The sequence below is a fragment of the Primulina huaijiensis genome, chromosome 18 (assembly GCF_012295235.1).
Source record: "Primulina huaijiensis isolate GDHJ02 chromosome 18, ASM1229523v2, whole genome shotgun sequence".
Classification (NCBI taxonomy): Eukaryota; Viridiplantae; Streptophyta; class Magnoliopsida; order Lamiales; family Gesneriaceae; genus Primulina; species Primulina huaijiensis.
Window position 1 is genome coordinate 5,492,533 of NC_133323.1, and position 17,624 is coordinate 5,510,156.

General features: G+C 35.0%; 2 protein-coding genes across 9 annotated transcripts in view; one reads left to right on the top strand and one right to left on the bottom strand.

The window, feature by feature from the left end:
* LOC140964744 (probable folate-biopterin transporter 4) overlaps positions 1-15,638 on the bottom strand; it is a 31,542-nt gene extending 15,904 nt beyond the window's left edge. For 3 of the 8 annotated variants that reach the window (XM_073424654.1, XM_073424653.1, XM_073424652.1), the window contains exons 1-6: positions 7,757-8,004; positions 7,178-7,305; positions 6,523-6,744; positions 5,226-5,666; positions 4,487-4,684; positions 4,226-4,363 (exon numbers count right to left, since the gene is read on the bottom strand). In XM_073424654.1, coding sequence (XP_073280755.1) covers positions 4,226-4,363; positions 4,487-4,684; positions 5,226-5,666; positions 6,523-6,744; positions 7,178-7,305; positions 7,757-7,837 — 1,208 coding nt within the window. In that variant the 5' untranslated portion in view covers positions 7,838-8,004. Of the gene's footprint in view, positions 1-3,690; positions 4,125-4,225; positions 4,364-4,486; positions 4,685-5,225; positions 5,667-6,522; positions 6,745-7,177; positions 7,306-7,756; positions 11,377-12,281; positions 12,459-13,226; positions 13,339-13,416; positions 13,487-14,531; positions 14,687-14,781; positions 14,904-15,291 lie in introns of those variants that run through there. The other 5 variants (XM_073424660.1, XM_073424663.1, XM_073424661.1 and 2 more) reach the window with 5 other exon arrangements.
* Positions 1,028-2,069, top strand: LOC140965204 (fatty acid desaturase 4, chloroplastic-like). The gene has a single exon (XM_073425324.1). It carries the CDS (start codon positions 1,147-1,149, stop codon positions 1,879-1,881), a length of 735 nt encoding a protein of 244 aa, XP_073281425.1. The 5' UTR covers positions 1,028-1,146; the 3' UTR covers positions 1,882-2,069.
* Positions 15,639-17,624: the final 1,986 nt, after the last annotated feature.

Below are 17,624 nucleotides of genomic sequence, written 5' to 3' on the forward strand. Positions count from 1 at the left end.
TAGTTGGTAATGATTGCGTATTTGTGACGAAGACTCTTAAAAGGAGGCAATCAAATATGAGAAGGCAATCATTTTTATTGGTAATAATCGGTTACGTAAACCGATCGAGCTAGNTAATGCTTTCATATCTGGAAAAAGAATATTCAATTTCCCATGTTATTGTATTTACGTACATCTTCCCAATTCGAAGAAACCGTGCCTTATTATCCATATTTTTATATCTACAAATAGACTTGATTGTGTTTTCATTTACAATTAAAATACGTTTTGTTTGAACAATAATTGATCCTAATAAATTATATAATATACCTGACATGGGAAAATCCTTTTTTTTACGGTAATAACAAATTAGCTTGTTACGTAATAGATTAATTGTATTGCAAAATTGCTCGACTAATTTATGCAGATTCTGTGCATATTAATGAATCAAATCAGTCGTATATACATGCATGCACAAAAGCGACAGCACGCAATATTTTCAGATTATTTAAATATATTATAATATTGTTTGTAATGTTTCAATTTGTAAAGAAAAAGTCAAAAAATCACAATTTATACAACATATGTAGAAATTAATTGAAGTTCTCTCGCGGGATATATATCGAACTTTCAACGTGCGAAGGAGATCGAACCTATATGTACGAATTACCCAGATGAGACCATTATCATTGGGCTACAAAGCTCGATCTGCGTTCATATATAACATATATGTATGAATTATATAGAGAAGAGACTATTATCATTGAGCTACAAAGCTCGGTCGATGTGCGTTCATATATCTTGACAGTAATAAAACATGCAAGAATATTTTTTTTAATCATAAAAATTAATTTTTTAAAAAAGAGTAAAAGAATAAGTACTATTTTCTTGTATTAGTTGATCTTTTCGATCCATACACGTTTTCTCGATTACTTATTAATAAATTTTCTCTAAATTATACTCTTTTTGTATACATAATTAGTTATTAATGTTCACGACTCTTTCATTAATTCCATTATAAAAAAGCCTCCCTTCTTCATTTCTTGCCCATTCCTGCTCAAACATAGCTAGCTAGTTAAAACTTGTTATCTTTTTTTTGCTAGCTGTTTCATCTCTCCGATTCAAGATTTTATTATTTTTCTTGAGAGTATATATTTATATATAAAAATGTCTGAATCAACCCTTGATCATGAGCTCAATAGTGGTAATTATAATGATGAAACTTGGCATGTTTCCACCTGGATTCATCGTGCATTGCTGGCGACGGGCTGCACCACCCTTCTCATTTCTTTAGCCAAGTCGCTTCTAATAACTTCCAGTTCAGGTACATGGATCTTGACCCTTTCTGCAGCAATTCTTGGCTACATACTTGCGGACCTAGCCACTGGAATCTACCATTGGGCAATCGACAACTATGGCAGCGAGAAAACCCTGGTTTTCGGGTCCCAAATCGAGTCTTTTCAAAGCCACCACCAGCAGCCTTGGTCCATCGCCAAGCGCCAGCTGGCTAACAACCTTCACATCCCGGCGGCGTGGGTGACGGCAGCCGTTTTACCTGTGAATATCATGTCACACGACCCGGTCCTGTTAGGGTTCGTCGTCGTGTTTGCAGGTGGGATCATGTTCAGCCAGCTGTTTCATGCATGGGCGCATACTCCGAAAGGGAAGCTTCCGCCGCTGGTGGTGGCGCTTCAGGATATGGGGGTCATTGTGGGGCGGGCCCAACACGCAGGTCACCACAGGCCGCCGTATAACTGCAATTACTGCATCCTGAGCGGGGCGTGGAATCGGTTTCTAGATAAATATAAGTTCTTCGTGGGACTAGAGATGGTGCTGCACACTGTTCTTGGGGTTAAGCCGCGGTCGTGGAGCGGTTCTAACGCCGACGGAACTCGATTTTAGGGTTAACATATTCTTCTTTTATGTATACTCTACTCGTTTTCTAACATTGGATCGGAAACTTGCTTTTGCATATAACAAATGAAGTTCTAGTGTTCGTTGTAACTTTATATTAGAATTATTTTTCTAACATTGTGTTATGGTTTCACGTCGATCCATTGCTCAAATTATCATTCACGTCTTGAATTTTTATATAATTTATACTAACAATGTTTTTATAACCAGACCGGTGATCAAAACGATTCAATCGAATGATCGGATTNAATGTTTAAATAATTAAATAATCTCCGATACTACTAAGATAATATTTTAACAAAATTCAAAATCCAAATAATCATATATATAACAAAAAATAAAATTCTAAAAAAATATGAGCTGGTCCAACCAGTTTGACTGGTTTTTAGACGATGTTCGAACCGGACTCGTTACCGTTTCTTAGTTCAATACCAATTCGACCGATTTATGACTGGTTTTGATTGATTTGACAGGTAAAATGATTTTTAGATAATGTCCGGACTGGCAACCGATTCTCGGTCGAACTGATTGGTCCGATTTGGTCATGAAAACACTGCATACTACCTATTGATGTCCAGTAAAATCGACTCAACAACACAATAAATATTTGGTCATTAATGATATTTGAGGTCTATTATATATTGGATTAAAGTAAATATATGAAATATTTAAATTTATATATAAGTAAAACTCGTTGATTATGATATATCGTTATGTATGTCGATATTTTTTCTATTTTTTTTCTTCGCTTTTTGGGTACAAAGAATCTGCCGTCATTACTTATAAATGTATACCGGATAAACTTTCGTATTAAAAAAATAATCTCAATTCTACAAGGTATTTAAAAAAGTTAGTGGAGATGGCAAGCAATCGCCGTCCCCACTAAGCAAAAAAGTCTACTTTATTATAAATGTAATATATTATTATTAAAAAAAATGAAAAGAAAAGGGAAACTTTTTCGTGGGATGCTCCAATTAATTAGTTAACATGGTAGTCAATTACATTATTTATTACAATGCCATGCATTTACCTAATCTGGTTGTTTTTGAGTCGCAGAATAGGAACAACTGAATACTACAAACTACTATTTGTCAATTACAGTTTCTATTTTGGTGTCTGAATATAGGCTCCGCCAGGTAATTTAATTTTTCCACTTCAAATTTCAGACCTTTTACTACAACAATTTTTTCTCTGCTATAATTAATGGACACAACTATTTACAGCCCAACGAAGTCTAGCTACCTCATCCATATCATTTAATTTCCTAACATTCTAGTGTTGACCAATGTAATTTGACTTTTTGTTAGAGGTGTGATGGGTAAGATCTCACCAAATGCCATCTACACTTAAAAATGATAACATGTAAGGGAGGAAGTGTATGTATAAAACACCCGAATAAAATTTGAGCAAGTTTTGACAATTAGATGGTAGGTACATGATCATCATGTAATATCGAAGTCGTAAAATTGTTGAAATTTACGCCGACGAGCTAACGATTGCATAAACATGATATATGTTATTACAATCATCCTTGGATTTTAATCATCAGTTCAGAAAATATTGAGAATCACTTTACAGTATGGACTCATTGGCCCTCTACCGCACAATCATCCAACTTTTTCTCTTCAAAAGATTACATATGACAAATGGAAAATTCGATGTTGTGTGTGATGTCGTGAGTTTCATATATTATCTATCACATGGATCCGATGGCTAAAGTCGAATGGGGCCGTACGATAAGGCCTTAGGATACCAGCCAAGAGTTTCCAATGATAAATCACTCACTAACATGATACATGATCTTCTAAAAGTATATATTAAAGTTACGAAAACGGTTCCCACTAAAAGTGTATATAATTTCAGTTTTCTTGGGGCCATTGGAAAAAGAAATATCCCGATAAAAATTCCAAGACTAACTCTCTTGTATATTAAATTCCAAAATGTAAAAATCCATTTTGGTACCTGTATCCTACGCTGATATCCCCGTGACTTCTTTTGGTATCAAAAATAAGAAAGCCACCGGGATGTAAGTGCAGAGAAACTGGATGATAATGCCCAAGAAAAGGTTGTCGAAAGATCCTGAAGAGATGTTGAGGATGGAAGCCAAACCAGCACCGACAAAGGAGCCCACCGTTGAACCCAAGTTGTTTATAGACATAAAAAGTGCATACAAAGTTCCTTCTATACCAGGCGGGCAAAGTTGTCCAGACAAGATCAAGAATGGCATGAACCTGATAATCAGTGACATTTCAAGATTTATGATGGCTTTCTTATGACATGCCAAGATAAAACCACGAATGTAATAATCTTATGCCAAAATTGTAACACGTACTTAAATTGGTTGACACCGTCTGAAAGAGCTGACCCAAAAAGCACCATATACTTGTCAGATATGCCTAGTGAAAGATTAGATCTAGATACCAGCACTCCATCCAGAAGAGTCAATAGCGATAAGCCAATATGAGCATACCTGGATATATTTCATTAGATCTCACAAGAGCAAGAATAGCTTAAAAAATTATTTTGGAACTAATATACAATAGAATCCACAAGACCAATAACGGTTTAAAACATTAGTATGGAATAAACTTACAATAGAATGCTACGTAATTTCATCTTCTTCAAGTACCGGCTATATATAAAGGTTCCAAGCATGAGGCCAAACCACCCAACTACACGGACTGTGCCCAAGAAGGATGCTTCCAATTTCAGAGTTTCTGTCTGGTAATAGAACATAATTGTTGAAAGGTTTGGGACTGCCACATTTGCTAAGAAAAACCATATCATCGGTCTAGAATTCCCGAGAGAGTATGACCACAAAAAACAAACCATTAGTTAATTAAAACTATCCACGACAAAGAAATGATGACAACAAAACCACTGTAAGATTTGATTTCGGAAAAGAACCTGAAATTGGCAATAAACATGAAACATATCCCTCATTTTTTAGATGTTCCATGATTTCAGACTTATCAGAGGTAGTGAGGCACTCAAAGTAAGCCCCTAGGATGTTCACACGTTACCCAATTTCTCCTAGCTGATTATGAAAATTTATTTTATTATTTAGTCAGTGAAGAAATAATTTACAACAGCTAGAAACTTTTGTTATCCTAGTTTCCCCAATCTTAAATGGATCAGTGGCCATTGTATTTCACAGAAGAAAATTATCCAAAATATAAACAACTAATCTCATTCTTATGCATGCATACATTATCCATCTTCCAAGCAACTATGACAAGTAAAACACCAAAGTATAAGTCACTAAGTGATGAACCTTTTACTCATTGCATAAAATATTTGAAAATTCTGCTGGAAAAATCTCAGTAGATAACCTGAAAATAATTGGCTGTTGAAATGCCCTTAACAATGTAATACTGGCCATTTTCAAAGAATGAAACCATTTCATTGCCAAAGATCCATCAATTTCAGGAATTTGAGAATTCTCTGATGTATCCAGTCCTCTTTTGGCACTTTTCTTGTTTCTTTTCCGTCTGGAAACATTGTTTCTAGGTTTCTCCAGAAAGCTTCTGCCATTCATTGAGTTGGTGCCTTTGTCCAAAGTAGAGTATTCAGGATATTCTTTATTTCCCACTGATTTTTCCTCAACTAATCCGCTCGAAAATAGCTGTATGGCTGGTAATGCTGAAAAAAGTAAAAAGATATTATATGTTTGTAAATTAGTGAGTGCATATCCCCCGAGTAGACTCCCGCAGATTCCTCCCAAAGCCATTGTCATCCAGGATAAGGATTGAAGATCACCAGCGAAAGATGCCCTGTGTGTAAGTGTAAAACCTCAGTTTGTTTTCTAGAAAGCTGAAAAATACCACATACAAACAGCAGTTCAGTTAACCACATGTAAACATGCATAGTGTGGGTAAATAAAATGTTTTTGAGCCCATATAGCAGTGATGATCATATAATACATTGGTTTTACTACTGGGATGCATATTATTAACAAAATATATAATAATTCAAAAGCTAGTGTGGGTAAATAAAATGTTTGAACCCAGATAGTAGTTAGTGGAAAGCATATTATTAACAAGCTATAATAATTCAAAAGCACAACCAATAATGAAAAAATTATCTCCGCGACTGGAGCCTGGAAGATTCTGCAGAACCATTAAAGTATACAGACTTCCACAAGTACAAGAAAGATTAATTCCAGGTAGACTAATTCGGAAAATATTCAGTGCAATCCATTAGCCTTTCAGAATAGTCTTTCATTTAATAAAAAAATTTGATATTTAACTGAAAGTTCATTTAAGTTCATCAAAATGAAAAGCCCTCGAGACTTTCATGCCCCCTCTGTAATGTTCTTGCACCCATATGGAGGACAAATAATCAAACTATGGTAGCGTTTACAGTTTCAGCAATCTACTCTGACCATTAAAGTAATTAAACATGAAGTTTTGCTCAAATTTGGTCAATGGGCATGGACAGAACCAAACCCTTGGCTAATCACAAGTAGTGATCCGATTGAAGTATCTTTTTGCATGATTATAGATCATAACTCATGAATTAAAGTCTACGAAACAAAACAATTGAACATTTAAGTTTTCAAAACTTTGAACAGAATTCATACACATCAACCAGTCATAAAGCGGGAATACACTCGATCAAGTAACTTACCGCTCAAGTCTTACGGCCTCAGCAATCATAGCATCAATCACGACGTCAGCCATTGCAGACCCCAGATTTTGCACTGTTAAAAGAATCATGAGTGGCACTCTATCACTCCTTAAGGATTCACTGACGCTTAAAATTAGCCATGGAAAAAGAGAAAGCAATGATGCAATTTTCAAGTAAGGGATCCTTTTTCTTCCTCGAATTGGTATGCAGTCAGACAGTATACTGCAAATAAATATAAATCACACCTCAATTTTCATGGTAAGATAGAGTACTTCTTTAAATTTAAGTTTCACAAAGAAATGGCACCTTCGCTTATATCTAACACCAACTTTAGAAAGCTATATTGATGATTGATTTCCTAGCCAGCCCTAAATCATAGTTAAACTTAAGCATAAAATCATAGAATGCCTTTCAAGGAAACCATATCACTCGTCTTCATAGTAGTCTCGACAATTTTTTCCATACTTCTTTTATCAGGTGGAAGTTCCATTCATTGACTAATATAAAATTTTATGCTTAGTGAGTGACGTTGAAGCAGTGAAAAGAACCTCAAATACACAACCCACACAATTTTTTTTTTCTTTCAACCGAATGAAACAGAGTTGCATCTTCGAACCAAGCTACAATCACATGAAACACACAAATAGGCCCGTACCCATATAATGGTTTGATGCTCCAAGGGAAAAAAGCTATTGAAGTCACAAACTGGGATGCTGAGGGCGATAGCTTCAGCTTGTCTTTTAGCTGGTATGACACGGCGGTCCATACAAATGACCTGAAACCCTGGTTCACATAACCATGTAAGAGTAAAATATGCAGATTTGAATTCACAACAAATATTCAAAAAACACAAACAAACATACGTAAGCAAGAAAAGGATGTAATCTTCAAGGAATCAAGATGATACAAATCTGTGCAAATTATTCATTTCCATTTCGCATAGCTCATTTCTCCGTCTAATAATACGAGGAAATGTCCAAAATTTGGTTTATGCTACTAAAAATATGCCTCATTCTTTTCTCAAGCTAATTCAGTTCAAGAGAAGCCTCCATTACGACATAATATTAAAAAACTCGAGGAAGTGATGACACCCTCTTCAAGGATGACAAAAAACCAAAATTGCATCTCAAATTCAAGAAAGAAACGATAAAAAAACCGTAAAATCAATATCAAATGAGACCAAAACAATCAGGCAGTGTAGAAACGACGAAATAACAAACAAAAGAAAAAAAACCTGGGTGAAGTAAATCAAGCAAACCAGCCACAGAAACGAGGCCCCAAATGCGATTCGCAATTGCTTCAACCAATACAGCATCTTCTATAATTAAAAGGGGTGATTTCTTATCGCCCCTTCCCACAAATACTGAAATCGCAGAGGATTCAGAGGGTTTTATCCGAGAATCGGTTTGCTTGCGTAAATTGGCTAACGGATGCTTCGAATTTGCTTCTCCCTCTTCTTTTAATTCGTTCGTTTCTGGTTTATATGACGCGGCTCCTTTGAATAAATGAGTCATTCTATACTGCTATTGGTCCAACAGATGGGGTCGAATTTTCCTAATTACGTGTCAATAAAAATTAATATATTTTTAAGATTAATTTAAATAGATTCGTGAAATCGTCTCATAAAAATTTTTTATGTTAATTTATTGGGTTTATCCATATCGAAGATAGCGGTTATATTTCTCAAAAGTTGAAAAAAATATACATAACATTTTTATATTATAGACATCTTAAAAAAAACAAATAATGATTTATCTATTTTTGTTTTCACTTAATAATTTTGCCAAAAACTTATGTGAGACGATCTCACAGGTCGTATTTTGTGAGACAGATCTCTTATTTGGATCATCCATGAAAAATTATTACTTTTTATGCTAAGAGTATTATTTTTTATTGCAAATATCGATAGGGTTGACCCATCTCACAGATAAAGATTCGTAAGACCGTCTCACAAGATACCTACTCTAATATTTTTGTATTCACTTTAGATATTCAAATATTCATCTTTTACAAAATAAGTATTTCTCATGGTATAGTATAAAATCATCCCTACAGCTAGATCCCGAATTACCTTTTCTATGAAATAAAAATATTAGTTTTACTTAATTATTTTTTGTAAAAAAATTCGAATATATTTCAAAATTATGTGTTCAAAAAGTTGATGAAAATTTATTTCGATGTGTGTAAAAATTTCTTTGATTTGGTTTTATAATTGTTTTAGATTAATTCTAAAACGAATTTATTTTTCTCATTTTAACTTATCATCGACCTTGGAGATTGGTTATAATTCATTGGGGATAACATAGAATTATTTTTTTAGGAAAATATATATTATATTAAGAAATATTATATGTACAAATTAAGTTATAAATTAGGTTAAAAAATATATTTGAAATTATAAATCCCGAAGAACAACACCTTAGACAAATTTTGGACAAATAATAGGTCTCATGTGAGACCGTCTCATGGATCCTAATCTGTGAGACGAGTCAACCCTACCGATATTCACAATAAAAAGTAATAATCTTAACATAAAAAGTAATACTTTTTCATGGATGATCCAAATAAAAGATCTGTCTTACAAATATGACCCGTGAGACCGTCTCACGCAAGTTTTTGACTTGGACAAATACTCCCATACAAAAATGGTGGTAACGACTTAGAAAGATATTTTATTTAACTCGAACAAACACAAATATATTTTCGAACTTTCTAGCACCAGCATTATGAATAAAATCGTCCAATTCAAGATCATATTCTGGGTTGATTCCATCCTACATGTAGGGACATTATCCCATGATAGAATCAAAGGTCCAAATTTAGCCACACATACATGGGGTCCACTAATTTTTTTAAAATTACATATTTGTGTGAATCTTGTCCATCCAAACCATGTGGGGGCATGTAGCATCGAAGCCACCCATATTATGATGCAAAATGTTAGTCAAGCGGAACATGACTTTAATGTAGGATCTTGAAGATTTATTTAACTCGTCCTGCTTTGTATATTTACATATTTGAAGTGGGATTCATAGGGTCGAGTGGAAGTTTCATCAATGAAATCTGGTAGATGTCTCACACCGGTTGATTAAGTTTTGGGAATTGTGCATATGGACAAGACAATCATCCTCTTTGAGCATTTGAGATGAAGTTAAATTCAAGTTTATGATCTTAACATGGTATTAGATCTCAGAACTACTGTTATAGTGTTGCATTGCACTTATGGTCCATCCACTAATGTTTTGTAAACTTCAGAATCTAGTTGTTCATTTCTAGACATAAGAGATGTGTTAGATGTCTCACATCGGTTGAATTAAGTTATTGTGAGTTGTATATATGGAATTGAACAATATTCTCCTTTGAGCTAGCTTTTATGGTGGATTTAAGCCAAAGGTCATGATACTTGAGCACATCGTTATGTGTTAGACTATCCTTATTAGTTATGAATCACCCAATAACGTCTTGTAAATACTTCACGCTCCACTTATTCATTTATAGAAGTAGAGATGACAATAGATCGAGTCTGAACCTGTACCGACGAGGTAGGATTAGGGCGGGTTTACACCCCGATCAAGCTGGGTCCCCAAAGGGTCTGGGCGGGTCCTGGAATTTGATGGACTCGTCACGAATCCACCCTGCCTCTATATGTAAGTAAATAAATAAATAAATATATATATATATATAAAGAATTTATTTATATTTTTTATTTATGAATAAATAAATAAAATTAGTTTATAATATTTTAGAACTAAAATAATTTTATTTTATAATTATCTCTTTAAAATAAAATATGTAATTTTAATTTGGTTTTGAGTAGAATAAAAAATAATAGATTTTAACTTGTGATATTTTTTTAAATATTATTAATATAAAGTTAGGATTAGGTTATCAATATAAAACTAGAAACTAATTTTATTGATTTATTAATTTTTAAACATTTTTTTTATTATATAATGATTAAAATTCAATTTTTTTTAAAAAAATTTAAGCAAGTCCAATCCGAATTAGATTCATAGGGTTTTTGGTCAGAGATGGGTGGGTCTACAATGAGACGGGCCGGGTCTCGGGTTTGACCAAACCCACCCCAGACGTACCTAATGTCATCTCTACCTGAAAGGTAAAAGTGGTGTTTTAGATATTTCAAATCGATTTAATTAAGTTTTTTAAATTTGTTTAAAGTTGTACATATGAAATTGACAATCATTTACACTTAAAGTTAGCTTTTGAATTAGGGTTTAGACTGAACCAACCAAATCAAATCAGTTCCTTGCCATGATTTTGATTTATCAAAATCGATTCTAAAACATCCACTAACCCAATTAGGAAACCTGAGTACACTCGAATACTTGATCATTTTTCATGGAGATTTGTTCGGCGGGTAGCATAGTAATTAAAAATTCAAGCTTGATTGGATTCAAAGCTTGTGATTATCAAACTTTACAAAGACCATTAAATAAAGATCACACCTGATTACACATGATAATAAACAAATATAACATTAATATTCAACTGTCCAAGTAGTTTTCCTTTCCGATTTAATATATTTTCTATTTCAAGCACAAATATGTTTCTAGTTGCAGTATGCAGGAGCAGCGGTGGGACGGTATACAAAGGGCCTGACTGTATGAGAATAGCCAGATGGAAGAGTGTAACTGAACTTGACCCCGGTGCTACCATCTCCCAGGTGGGTGCAATGGTGGTGAAAACTGCTAATGGGTCTGGCTAGACAAGCATCCCAACGTTCACTTTCGGGCATCGTCTCTGCCACGGTGTATATTCCGTTAACATTTGTAAATGCTTGATAGTTTAGAACTTCTCCAGATTTTGTTATGCAAAGCACAGCCACCTCGGCACCTGTCCAAAGAAATGCAAAGTTCTCTACATCAGAAATAAAGAACTGGCTTTCTGCCACAGCCTGCTAGTCTTGGTAAAAGAAGCTGAAGGATGACTAGTTTCGTGCCCACACTATAAAACAAGTGTTGCGTGGTCTATATAAAACTAATAAAATGAAAGAATTTGGCATGATAACAACATCCTTCCCACATTTCAGCAGCTTGGAAGTTTAAGGCAGGGCAATAGTATGACGCCTATCAATTATACGGTCTTGCAATTTCAAAAGACCACCTAATAGTAATCAAATAGAAAAATGGAAGTCCTCGGTTAGCAAACCACAAACCAAAAGAAGCTTCCGGATCACGCCCATTACTTATTTGAGCCATAACTGCGTGGAATCATTAAAAATTAGAAATTGAACTTTTTTAAAGTTGCTATTCTGGGGAGATGAAAAGTATTTGTGTCCATGAAATATCAAGTCAAATTTATGCTTGACTTGATATTGCTTATCCAAAACAAAGGTATAGGTTCACACAATATATATGACAAAGTCCTGACCTAGGAGAATATTAGGATAAAAAATAGAATATTTTCACTTTTTAGCAATACACGAACTAAAACATCATATAGCACCACCATGGTACCGTGAGTTCAAAATTTGCAGGGAAAGCTAATTAGTTAGTAAAATCCAAATCATTACAATTTTAGTTCATTCACCTAAGCAACACTACTGTCCCTTTATGCGGGAAGTAGGAATTAAATATCAGCTTGGTGTCTATCTCACCAAATGGCCCGTAAAATTAATCTCCAACCTTATATCAAGGTTCTGGTCAGCAAGAAAACAATCAAATCCAACAAAACAACATTCACACTAAATAGGCACTCGAACTATGGCATTACAAAAAAACATCATAATAAGGTCTTGCCTTGTAAAACATGGTCTTCGGGGCCAATTGAAGAGTCACCACACACATCACATACCACTCTTCCATGTATTTCACCTGTCCACCCGCTAACTCCATGTGCCATCAAAACTGTGAAGCAAAGTGCCGCTGAGAATAGCTTTGTCCATTTGAATCCCATTCTCCAGTCTCGAGTGCAGTCTGTACAAAAAAAGGGCAATAAGACCGTTAAGATATAGTCTGAAAGCCAAAAAAGGCACACCAGCCAACTTCACAGATGCTTATATATTGTATAAAACTCTACAGACTACAATGTATTAAATATAGTGCGAAACTATTTATAAATAGCACAATCATGAGAAAAATGCATTCCATTTAAATTCCCAGACCTAGGCACAAAAATCTTCACCAAGAAAACAACCAAAATAGTAAAACCTCAAAAATAGGTAGCAATTAGAAAATAAAACCACAAAAAAAGATTAAATTTTTTTAGAACCCATATTCGAAATTATAACTATAAATTGATAAACATTGCGGAGGTGTTTTGACGTGGGAGGTGGCTGTTTGGGGTGGCGCGTGGGGTTGTGGAGTTGGGTCTTAATTGGGGGTGGCAGCGGCAGTGGTGAAATTTCTCATCTCTGAGAAGAAATTTGGGGAAAAGAGGGCGATATGAATTGAGAAGATGATTTGAGAAGAAGAAACTTGGGGAGAAGTTTGAAGTTTAAAAAAAAATTACAAGAGGGCGATATGAACTGAGAAGATGAATTGAGAAGAAGAAACTTGGGGAGAAGTTTGAAGTTTTAAAAAAAAAATTACATCACTGCTACATCACCAGCCAGTGGGCAGACGCCCACGGGTTGCCCATCGAATGGTGGGCAGTATAACATAATTCTCTCTCTCTCTCTCTCTTTATATATATATATATATAAGAGAAAAAGAAAAAAAAATAAAAAAACAAATTAAAATTACAGCTAATCTTCCCACTTTGTGGACTGTGATCAGCTCCAAGGTGAAGCTTTTCCCTCATCTTGAAGTGAGGCAGAAACTTACTGCTTGGGCAGGAGACCTGAGGTTCATGACTCTGCAAGACGAAATTAATTTATATCAAGAAACAATTTAGAATCACATGAGTTGAAATGGTTTGTTCACATCAACATACAATTCTTTCATCTTGAAGCTCGGAAATGTTTTTGCCATCTCTCTTTATTTCTTGTGGGCCATCAACTGGTCTGTCATCAACATTAACAGATTTCAATTATATGTACAATGTTGATAGGGGATTATCGCAAATTATTCTATCTACTTCACTTCTAATTTTGCATTGAATATAAATTTTCATTTGATAGAGCACAACCAAGGAAGCCTCGAATAGAAGGTGAGAAAATAAAAAAAAAGCCAGATGTCAAGGCCCACAATGTTGATAGGGGATTATCGCAAATTATTCTATCTACTTCACTTCTAATTTTGCATTGAATATAAATTTTCATTTGATAGAGCACAACCAAGGAAGCCTCGAATAGAAGGTGATAAAATAAAAAAGAAGCCAGATGTCAAGGCCATCCATATAAGTGAATGTCAAGGTCAACTTACCTAGACAGAAAGTACAAACTAAAAACTGACAAGAAGATAATTTTGTAGAAAGTATAGTAACATTGAAGTACATAGAACCAAAAAAAATTAGGTAGCATAATGTTCAAATAAAATAACTGCCAATAGGTCAATGGCGCATCACAAGGATATACTCCTTGTAGACCTTAACGGCCAACCAAAAAAGATATAAATGTAACATCCGGAATAATCTCATTCTTTTTCAAGACTCTTCATTTAACAGCAGACTCAAGGGAACCAACAAAAGTAACTGTAAATAACCAAAAGAAAAGTACTCAAAATTAAATGCCAATTCGGCAGCAGTATCATGAATCAAATAATGAGAAAACTTCTCCCAGTCTATACACTATTATGACCTCCTCGCTCTCCCCCAAAAGAATAACAATTACACCACCAAGATTATTCAGAAACCCTGAAGCCCGGTATTGGTACTAATTGGTTTCATTCAACTTTCAAGCAATTGCTAATTACGGGAAGACCCACATGCCTAGTTCCAAGATGCAAGCATAGCATTATGAAAGCTATGTGCCCCAAAACCCTCCTGCTACCATCTCCGGCTCGCCAAAGTATCTTCCCACCAATGAATAGCAGGTAGCATGCATAAAACAATATATCTTTTCTGGTATTGCATCATCACTTTGGGGAAAAATTATATTTTAACCTCACCTTGTTTGGTCTTTATGTTTCTTATCTCCTCCCGACTCGTTAGGCATAATCACCTTTGCCTCCCTCTCTGGGTATTCTATATAGCCCACGTTAGCTTCCTCCAAGCCCTTTCCCCCTCCAGATCCAGTGACGGCATTAGCAGGGAGTCGAATATCCTATACAGAGGGAAAAATAGTAACAAATATTAATATCAAACTTCTGAATGCAATTTAAGACAGCTTGAGAATTGTGAAAAGTTGAGACTACATGCCTTAGCAACAACTAGGGCAAAATTTTCGGAGGGAACTGTTAGCGTGTCTATCAAACTGCCACTGACCACATTTGCTTCTTGATTCCCCTTCTTGATCATTCTCGCATTCTTCAGTTCAGTAGCTATGCAAAATGTAATCTATCAGGTGCGAAAAATGGATTTGGTAAATTTCACCAACAGTATCCTCATGCTCAAAATTTCTACCATAAGTAAACAACACTCAAATATATCGACATGGTTGAATTACCAGCAAGTACATACAATTTTGGATATATAACTCAATATAAAGAATTTTCTAATTCAAATTGAAACAGGAAAACGGAGCCTGTCCTAGAAAATGTATCGATCAGTCACCAAACTGAAGCACAAACCAATCAAGAACGAAACAAAGCACCAAGATTTCTCAAGAAAACTAAAACCCTGAAACTATTCGATCCATTATGCAAAAACCTTTCCGGGTTACTCAGGAAATTCAACAGAGAGCTACGGAAATCATAAAGGCGAAAATACCAAAGTCACGGTCGACGCAGGCGGTGTAGAAGATTCCAGAATTAACCGAGCCATCTCTAGCGTGGACGTCAACAGGCATCCCAACGATGCACATCGTTGCGTATAGCACAGCATCGGTGAAAACCACTGATGAAGACGCCGCCGTCGCTGCTGCGTTTCGGCTTTTTTCTTCCTCCCTTAAGTTGCCCTTTCCGAAAGCCATTGGTTACAGTAGAAGTAGCCAATTGATTTAATACAGAAACAATGGTTGGGTTTTGAAAAGAAGTGATATTGAGGAAATGTAGAAGAGATCTAGAAGTAGAAATGACGGCTAGGCTCGGGCTATATGGAGACGTAGATCAGCGGTTTTGTTCAGGCCACGTCAACAGTGATTCAACCATGATGCAAGTGAACATTATTCTTCATTCACTACACATATAATATGTTTAGTGGAGGTTACTATTAAATCATGGTCACTCATTCAAATATGATATACGAGGTGTGATAATTATTCATCATTCAGTATATGTGTAATGTGTTTAGTACTGGATGTGAATATGAGTAACGTCTACCAAACCTAGATTTGCTAATAAGAAGATAAGAGGGGAAGCGTGCATCTTGATTTAGTTCTCATTGTTTTGATTTATTTAGTCTCTAATTTTCTAAAATAGTTTTTTGTTTTGTTTTGATTTTAATCCAATTTAGTTCAATTTCTCATTTTGCTTTTGATCGAATTTATGCTAGACTTGACATTTCTTTTTCTAGAAACAAAAGACACACAGGTTCATACCATATCTATGACAAAATCCTAGCCAACGAATATATAGACTACAAAATATAATATTTTTTATTTCTGAGCAGTATAATAACTCAAACATCACATAGCAGTATTCACTTCTTAGCAATACAAGTACTAAAACATCATAATAAGCCCTTGCCTTGTAAAACATGGTCTCGAATGCATTTGGATTATTCTCCAGTCCGAAAAAGGCTACAATAACATTAAGAATATAATGTGAAAGTCAAAAAAAGCACACCAAACAACTTCACAATTGCTTATATCTTATATAAAACTATGCAGACTAAAATTAATTAAATATAGTGCAAAACTACGTATAATTACCACAATAATGAAAAAATCATTTTATTTTGTTGAGTGAAATAATTGTCATTGATATGTATAACAATCGAAACGTGATGCTTGAACTGTTGTGTGATTTAAAATATTTGAGTTACACCGTTACCGTCAGCTATAACTTTTGGTAAAGCGACCAGCGTTTGGTCCTACAAATAGCATCGGAGCCAAGATCACGAGTTAGATTCTCATTGATTGCAAGAAGTGCGATTATTGAAAGAGATTGTTGGGTGTAATAATTGTCCCTGCTAGGTAGAGCAATCGAAACATGATGTTTGAGCTGTTGTACGATTTAAAAGATTTGAGTTACATTGTTACCACCAGTTATAGTTTTTGGTAAAGCGACAAGCACTCGATCCTACATATTTAAATTCCCAGACCTCGGCACTGAAACCTTCACTGAGAAAACAACCAAAATACTAAAACTTCAAAATGTACCATTAGAAATAAAACTCCTAAAAAAAATATTTTGGAACTCATATTAGAAATTATAAATTGAGAAAGATAGTGGAACCCATAACAAAAAAAATTGATGCAACCTTTGGGGAAGCATATATTTATGACGCTAGAGCAGTTTTAAGACCGATGAAGACACATGCACTAATCGTTAAGTATTTTGATTTGGGGAGAGATGGAGAGGTCGACTCTGGATGGGAAGTTGAAGAAGATCATAAATTCAAGTCTGGTTAGAAATGATGATTTGTTAAGTTTCCTACCATTCGGTGGGCAACAAGTTATGAATTATGTTAAGCTTGCCACCATTCAGTGGCCAACCCGTGGGAGCTTGTTGATTTGACTGTCACGTGCAGCCACCTTGTATTTCAAAAACAAAATTGAATTGAAATCCTTCCAAATGGACATCGCCCAAATCTCTCGGTTCAAATAGATCCTCCCCTCACTCCTCTCGTTTCGATGAAACTAATGCCGAGGCTCGCTTTCCGGCGCCAACAAAGATTTTCGCGGGGAGGGTGAGGTTGAGTTTATTTGAAAATTAAATGAACAAAAGAACATTGCAAGCCATTTAAACTTGCACTTCCATACTTGCAAAATATTGTACCAAACTATACAACAATGCAAATGATACATGAGATATTAGACATTTAAACTTGTAGCGTTCTTACTTAGGTTTATATGGCGGTGAGGTCGAATGAGGAGATTTTAAGGGAGGTGATTGAGAATAAAGGATTATGGGGGTGGTAGAGTACATAAAAGGCTGCGA

What these genes read in the sequence shown, in the direction of transcription:
- LOC140965204 (XM_073425324.1), top strand. Translation starts at nt 1,147, where the DNA reads ATGTCTGAATCAACCCTTGATCATGAGCTCAATAGTGGTAATTATAAT.